The sequence below is a fragment of the Apiospora phragmitis genome (genome assembly GCF_038363925.1).
Source record: "Apiospora phragmitis strain CBS 135458 chromosome Unknown utg000002l:1.0-5516284.0:1.0-5523493.0, whole genome shotgun sequence".
Classification (NCBI taxonomy): domain Eukaryota; kingdom Fungi; phylum Ascomycota; class Sordariomycetes; order Amphisphaeriales; family Apiosporaceae; genus Apiospora; species Apiospora phragmitis.
Window position 1 is genome coordinate 5,515,603 of NW_027117400.1, and position 7,855 is coordinate 5,523,457.

The 7,855-nt window shown below is 53.1% G+C and overlaps 3 protein-coding genes across 3 annotated transcripts; 1 reads left to right on the forward strand and 2 right to left on the reverse strand.

The window, feature by feature from the left end:
• Window positions 1–76: 76 nt before the first annotated feature.
• PG994_002489 (uncharacterized protein) lies at window positions 77–343 on the reverse strand (the record flags this gene model as incomplete). The annotated part of the gene is made up of 2 exons (XM_066853898.1): window positions 77–153; window positions 187–343. 2 exons carry the CDS (start codon window positions 341–343, stop codon window positions 77–79), a joined length of 234 nt encoding a protein of 77 aa, XP_066722039.1.
• A 494-nt stretch (window positions 344–837) lies between these two features.
• On the forward strand, window positions 838–1,752 carry PG994_002490 (uncharacterized protein; the record flags this gene model as incomplete). Its single annotated transcript, XM_066853899.1, has 1 exon — window positions 838–1,752. The coding sequence occupies one exon, from the start codon at window positions 838–840 to the stop codon at window positions 1,750–1,752; it is 915 nt and encodes a 304-aa protein (XP_066722040.1).
• An 870-nt stretch (window positions 1,753–2,622) lies between these two features.
• On the reverse strand, window positions 2,623–3,560 carry PG994_002491 (uncharacterized protein; the record flags this gene model as incomplete). The annotated part of the gene is made up of 2 exons (XM_066853900.1): window positions 2,623–3,421; window positions 3,478–3,560. 2 exons carry the CDS (start codon window positions 3,558–3,560, stop codon window positions 2,623–2,625), a joined length of 882 nt encoding a protein of 293 aa, XP_066722041.1.
• Between the last annotated feature and the right edge of the window lie 4,295 nt (window positions 3,561–7,855).

The window sequence follows — 7,855 nt, forward strand, 5'->3', positions numbered from 1 at the left end:
AACCCGGATTCTCCAGCGCGTGGGGTAAATGTCACGATACTTTTTTTGGTGCTGAGGCCCAGTGTGGGGTAAATGTTTACCCCTCCTTTGGCGGCTTCTTCGGCCCCTGTTGGGTGACGACATCAGCAAAAGTTGCCTTGGCTAAGGCATTACCTACCACTTACACATGTGCAGCTGAGTACTTACCGAGTGGTATGAAAAAGTCCATCGCGGGCCTCATCGTCGGCTTGCTTTCCTTGGCTGTCCCGCAGTAGGCATGGAAGGCATAAGTGGCGTTGAGGCGTTTGAGCATCTGCGGATGCTGGGCCAGAACAGCTGTCAGATGGCCAACAGCGCAACGCATAGCCAAGTGACAGCCATGGGTTCCAAAGTCGCAGCCCCAAGCCTTGAGACATCTCGCTGTCACTAGATAATGGCTGCTTTCGATTGTCCGCTGATTCTTCTATGACCCAGGCTTAGGTCCCGAATCTCAGTGATCCAGCTAGAATGCACCTTAGGAGACGAGATGTGAGAAAAAGGACGCTCGGGGCTTCACCTGCAGTGCCTACTTAGAGCAGGATAGTGAGCAGCGGGTCTCAAGATATCTGATTTCGTGCGTCCCATGGCTTTGCAAAACTACTGTGATTTAACATGAGAAATTCCTTAAGTTTATGAGACCGTGGTTTCTCCAAACGAGGTTTGCCAATTTAGCATTGGACCTCGATCGCCAGTGTCTCCGAAAGATATTTATGATATAGACTTGCCCTTTCACTCAGCTAGAACATGGAATTTCATTGTATCTTCCTAGCTTAATACCTACCTGAGAGACGGAAAACATTCTGATCTCCATATTCCACCATGCCCCTAGTTCAGCCCTCGCAATCCTGTCGCTCCTCCGCACCGCCCCCCTACGAGGAGTTATCTAGCCCACCACCGCCAGCAACATCCGGAGAGTTCTACCACGACTTTCTTCCTGAACTGCCGACTATACACTTTCGAATCCACCCCGACCCACCAGGTCCCGGGATGAACAGCCATGGGTGGGGACTTGTCCATGAAAGCCGCCAACGTCCCCTGGATGATGAAAGATGGGTTCTACTTCCCGGGGAAAACATCCGCCATGAGGATAGTTATATCGACTTCACCGACCTAGAGGTCTGGTATATGGATGATGATTGGGCAAACAAGGATATGTATATCTATACCCGGCACTTCTTCCTCCGAGACCCGCAAGAGCCTCCGCGCTGGGCCGTGCACCTGGAGTGCCTGGCGCGCAACATGATCCCCGAGCTCGCACAAGTCCGGCTTCGAGACATCACACACCGAAATGTAGTGAGGTGCCAAGCCTACGGGGGCCGAAGGGAGGCTCGTCTACGGCGTCGAACAGGACAAGAGCAACGTCGACTTCACCTGGGGCATCAACGCCATCTACGGCGACATACCGCTGGAAGGCCTATGGCCGTGGCCGAGGAAACCCGAAGAGAGCGAGGTGAATTCGCAAGGTGTTTTTACAAGGCTCGACCAACCAGGCTAGGGACGCTTGTCGTGACTGTCACACCTCCTCGTCGGCCAGATACGCTGATCGTTGCAGCCATAGGAGATGAATGGCGATTCGGTTCTAGCACTGCCAGTATTCTTCGATCTGATATTGGACCTAAACCCGATGGCATGAGATTAGGGTCAGGCTTTACTATCAGAGTATATCTCTGTACTATTGGGACTGGTCGGAGTCGATTTGTTCAAAAATGGTCACGAGCGGTGGCTCATTCATAGGTTTTGATTGGGCTTCAGGTGTGTGATCTTTAGATGCTATCGAACATGGTAAAATATTGAAACTTCTCAATATGAACCATATATTCAATGAACTATATGCTTGACTTGTGGCTAGTTCCTGAGCGCGTTGTAAAAGATGCGGACTATTGCTAGTGACAAACAGGCGTCGCAAGCCACCCCGTGCAAAGTTCCCTATGAATGATTCGCCCATTTCCTCTGATCGCAGTACTTACTAATCATTTAGTAACGCAATCGAAAAACACGATGACTGGAACGAGACAAGAGAACAGAAGGATTTCCTGTTCCATGAAACCCACCCCTCTACCAGGAATTGTGTAACTTGAGACCAATACCCTAAGCAATAGCTGGCACCTCATAAGGACAGTGCTCGCAATACACCCCGTCCTGCAAATGGCGAGGGAGAAGCAGCCTAGGTTCGACCGCCGCAAAAGTCGAGTCGCCTTGCGTATCTATTAAAAGCAACACGTATGGGGCATGACTATTACCGAGTCGAAAGAATCACTTGCGGCATGGTGTGAAAACACGGTTTTGTGGGTATATACAGCATCGCAGCTCTCGATTAACAGCTCTATCTACAGATTTCAGTTGCTGTTCCTTCCCAACTCCCCCAACCCCCACCCCTTCCCCACGGGCTGAAACCCTTCTATCATAAACAAAAAAGCAAAAATCAATCAATCGTGCACTCATGAGAAGAAACCCCGGACCCCCTCTATTATCCTCTAGCAGTAGGTGCACAGCAACACCGCCAAAAAGGGGAAAGGAAAAGCCCGGGGAGCTGGATCGAATCGGTAGCGAAGAGCCGGAGCTCATGTGCGTCCCGGTTCTCCCGACCACTTCATCTCAAGAAACTTATGCGATGAAGGAGCGGGCGTTCTTCTGGTTGTTGTTGTTGCCCTTGGCGTTGTTGTTGCCCTTGGCGTTGTTGTTGCCCTTGGCGTTGGAGTTGCCGTTGCCGTTGCTGTTGTTGTTGTCGCTGGCGGCGTTGTTGCCCTTGGTGGCAGCGGCACCAGTGGCGGGAGCAGCACCGCCAGTAGCACCGGCGACCTGGAAGGCAATGTTGCCACCGAAGGGGCCGGCGTTGTTGTTGTTGACGATCTTCATGAGGCAGAAGTTGGAGGCACCGGAAGCGGCGTCAGTGCCCTTGCAGTTGAGGCCGGCGGGGACCTTGACGGAGAAGGCAGCATCAGCACCGACGTTGGTGGCTCGCTTGCGGATGCCCATGGCGGCGAGGGCACGCTGGACGACGTTGCCGCGGCCGTTGCCGACCATGTTGGACTGGGCCTTGAGCAGGGTGCCCTTGGAGTAGGCGCCGGTGCCGGTCTCGTCGATGACGACGTTCAGGTCGCCCTCCTTGTTGATGGCGGTACCATCGCTGGTGACGGTGCGCCAGGAGCCGGAGATGGTGCCGGAGCCGTCGCCGGAGACCTGGGGCAGGGTGTTGCCAGAAAGAGCCATGGACTCGCCCAGGGTGCTGGCGACCTTCAGGTTGCCATTGGCGGCGGTCTTGCCGAGGCCGTCGGTCAGGGGCTTGTTGGCGGAATTTTTGGGGAAGACGGTGGTGTCCTTCTCGGTGGCGGAGTTCTTGCCGAAGCGAGCGACGACAGCGCCTTTGATGCCCAGGGCGGTACCGTTGCCACCCAAGTTACCACTGCAGAGTTATTAGTACGATTGTTTGCGAAACAAGAAGAAGCGGGAGCTGCTTACGTGACGACCTGGACGTTGCCGTGGGCGGAGACGACGCTGGCGGCGGCCAGGACGACGGCGAGGAGAGAAGTTCCGGTATACATCTTGAATGTTGTTTGATGGAAGGATTCCGAGAATTGGAAAAGACTGCAGGTGAAGAGCAAAGAAGGGCTCAAAGTGAAAAAATTAACCAGTAAAGATTGTTGAGAATCGAAGCAAACAGACCAGATCAACCGGTTGTGAAGGTAAAGAAGAAGCGAAGTGAAGAGTGAGAAGCTGACGATGCTGATGATGAGGAGAGAAGATGGGCATTTTAGCGGTCGAGAACGGGAGGTTATATACTCGACGTCGGCGCTTAACCCCTCGACGATATGTTCTGGTCGGTATCTCACCATCGAGTTCGTAGCAGACTATTGTTGGGCTATCCACCCCGACTGACTGGGTTGCGCCTACAAGTCGGTCCTAGTCGGTGGTGTGCCTGTCTCTGCCTGTTAAGCGTGTTTGGTCCTTGGCAGGGGTGTTTCGACGGGTATGCGACAGGGGTTTGTCCAGATTCGGGACCCACGCGAAGAAGCGAAAACGCCCGGCAGGCCAATGTGCTCGAGTGCCCACCCCCTCCTGATTGATTCTATCCTATTGGGGCGTAGTCCGATCTCGGCTCGGACGGAGGTCCTGACATCTCATGCAGCCCCAAACCCCCTGCCGGTAATCTGGATCGGAATCGCGACGAGTTGCCCTGCCGTCTTAGCCGCACGCTTCAAGAGAGAGAGAAGAGAGAGAGAAGCACTGCCATGCTTTCCTCTTGGCAACTCGGGTCGCGGTGTCATTGTGGTAAATCAAACACCAAGCGAAAATCATGTAAATCATTGCAAATCATTGCAAATCATTGCTGCCAGTCTAGAAACAAAAATATTGGCCTGGGAATTGGAACTCCAGTCGATCCTGTCAATCCAGTCAATCCCCAAAGTTAGTAAGCAGCCAGTCTACTACTCTATCTGAGTTGATGAAGCGTTGCTGAACCTGGGGTCATGTCTGATCTATTTCCTACTAGTGTTGCTGTTCCGATGTCTGTGTTAGTGCCAATCCGTCAACCTGTCATTCATTGTGTCAACCTACCAACCTGTCGTTCTTGCAGGTACCCTTCAGACCAGACAGCCATACAAACCTCCTTTCAGACGAACCGCCGGAGATAGAACGAGAGGGCACTGTGTCGGGCGCCCGAGGAAGCCGACCGTCGCTCGTAGCGAAGCGCGATTCTTCGTGATTCTTTGCGGTGCCCGGGGTCTTGGGCTGGGCTGGGGGTGGGAAGGGGGGGGGGGGCGGCCGCAGATGTTCCATCTTGTAACTGCACTCCTGAGCTTGCGGGGTTTCTTGGCTAGGGCCTGCTTGGGCCTGGCAGAGCTGAGACAAGCTTCTACGGGCCCCCTGCGATCTCCTCGCCAAGGTGCTGAGCAAGGGGTCTTTTGGGAGCGCTAAAATGGTAACTCCCATTATTCCCTGAGATATTCCCGACCGCTAATTTCCTTCAGTAGGATTTGCCGAGACCCCACTAACGTTCGATCTTTGCGGCTCTGCTCTCTCATCGTAGGGACCAATGCGCAGCAGGTTTGGTCTTGACCCCTTGGAGTTGCCCAGAAGTTGCCTGAATTATGCGTATCGACATGGCATTTCGGCGAGTCGGTGAGCAACCGCTTTTGCTGCCCCTCTTGAGCTTGAGCAAGCAATGCAAGGCCATGTCGAATTGGCCTGCATCCCACGACCTTGATTCCGTTTCATTACTCCGTGTTACCCGAGTATGTAGGTTGGTGCTGTTTTCTTCCTTTTCTGTGTCACCTTGAAACCATTTTCGGTCTACAGGGGACTCTGTAGAACCAACTATGGCAGGGGAGTCCTGGAAGATGACAGAGCGACGAAGCATCCAACTGCCGGCCCTGCGAATTGAATGCTCCACATGCAGGTCTCGAACTCGTCTCTCGGATTCACAACTATGTGCGTCTAAGAAATCCATGCCCATGTCCATGTCTTTTTCTTTTGTCGAATAACCCCCCTTTCGGGACGGACGGTTACATTATGCGCCTCAAAACAGATCCACTAGTAGTTGTTTTAGAGGCGATTTCGAATGGGAAGCATTCGCCAGGCCTGCCAGGCCGCCAGCGCTCCAGGGTCCACCCCGGCAAGTCTCACCTGATCTCTCTAGCTTGTAACATTGACAACCGTCTGACAAGCACCAGCAGCACCAGCAGGATCGGGTAGGCCTGTTATGGGTTAGCACTTCTACTGGATAGAAGCTTGAAACAAGCATAACTGAATCATCATGAGATGGTTGGCTTGCCCCGAGATTTTGAAACAAGCATAACAACAAAGCATAACTGCATCATGAGTGAACCCATTCCCATCCTACCCGACGCAGTCATTATCACGTGGTGCCCCGATTGCTGCAGAGCGCGCTCACGCTTTTCAGGTCTGTGAGCGCTGCTGCTGATAATGCAGAGTGGACCTCAGATCCGTTCCGGGACATACACTATTCTCGCCTTTATTTGCGCCCCTGCACAATGGTAATCTCAAGTTCTCAACAAGCCAAATCGATGGTAGGCGGGTGGCAGGCGGCAGAGGGAAACGAAAAATTGAAATCCATGTGATTTCGTGCCTAGCATCCACTTTGCATCTCGCGAGTCGTGGAAAGTGACGCCGAAGAGTCGAGGCTCCGGGCATTAACGCAGGTCCGGGCCCGGCACGCCCGTCGGCGCCGTGAAAAGTTTGTGCTTGAAAGTGGCCGGGGCTGATCGGCGCAAGGATCGGGGTGCCTCCAATTGCTGTGCTGCTGGTTTTCTTCTTCTGACGGGCCATCTATTATTAGTTTCGATGCGTTGCTCCCAAAGGCTGCACGCGGGAACCCCCCGACCAGTTTTTCGGGTCTACTCCCGCTGGCAGACCAACGGTGCAATATATGATCAGAGCTTTGCCCGAAGTCCATGAGGAGTGCAGGGGGCAGGATTCGAGGCAGGCAGCAAATCAAGTAGTCAGTACGGATATCACTTGCCCACTTTAACCTCTAGACCTTTGCTTCTTGTCATGCATGACCCTTTGTGTCGCGGAGGAAGATGGTCTAACCTCGACAGTTCCACATGGTGGGATTGATTCTCGCTGTTGGGTAATTGACTGCAACCTTGGCCAGCCCAAAACGCCCTCTCATGGAGTGATTTTCAGTCTACCCTGAGAAGATCCAAAGCGGTTCGTTCATTACTGGTTTCCCATTCTCAGGTGCCGTGGCCCAGATGGCCATCGGCATGGATCAACGAGGTGGCCAATGCCTCCGTGTACAGGGGCCTGTCACTGTAGCAATGAGTAGGATATTTTTACAAGATCGGCAGCACGGCATGCTGCCAAGGGAAAGAGCCCCGGCGTCCGAGCTAAACTCCAACCGAGGGTGCCCCCGTAGTCCGTTCGTCTATCTTTTCAAGGCTACCCTCATTTTCATTTTGGCATGCCATTCCAGCTTTCGGCCAATGAAGCGAGGGATCCGTCATCACGTCGGTTGCGCAAAAAGCGGGTTCATTGTCCATCCCAAGTTTGTTCGCAACGGCCCTTTCAAGGGATCCGTTTCACCCACCTTTGTGACACTGACAAACCAATCGCATACCACGAACGAACCCGGTCCTCATGCAATACTACCTCGCCCACTTCCTCCTTTCGGGTTCGGCCCCACCTTCGCTGTGCACGAAGATACTGCTTGCGCCGCTTGCATGCAATACCAGGCGCAGTCCTCTGCCAGAAAGGGGAACACCAACCACCTAAGCTAGAGAGACCGTTTTTTATCCAAGGTAAGATGACACAACGGTTTCTATGCAGAGCACCTCGGCGAAATGTACATCATTCTGGGTGCTGTAATCCCTAGCTTTGACTTGCCCAACACCTTTCTAGGCAGAGATATGGCAGAAGCCAGTTAGTTGTGGCATCCTAACTAGTCCTTCGCTATTACTATAACAAGTCATGTCCAGCGTGAGCATCCCCAATATGAGTTCACTCCCATACTTGGACGCTCAAGATAGTTATACAAGATAGTGGTACTACCATAGACAATAGCGTCAGGAGGTAGTGAGTAAGTGAGGATAAGATAGCAGCCGTAATCTCAAGGACGCCACCACCCCTTTTCCGCCCATGTTTGCACAGACGCGGCATTTTTGCAGGTCATTGCACCGCAACAACCAAGAACTGAAAGGGCAAGGTGCGACTCAGAGGACCTCGGAAGATGCGTCTGAGGCTGTAGTGGCATCGGATTTCTTGGGGAGGCAGTTGTATATAGCCGATAGAAAGAGAACCTAGACATGACGACACCTCACTACTCCGGTAAGTAAAGCTAGATTGGGCTAGATGCAGGGATGCCGGCAGATCTGATGAT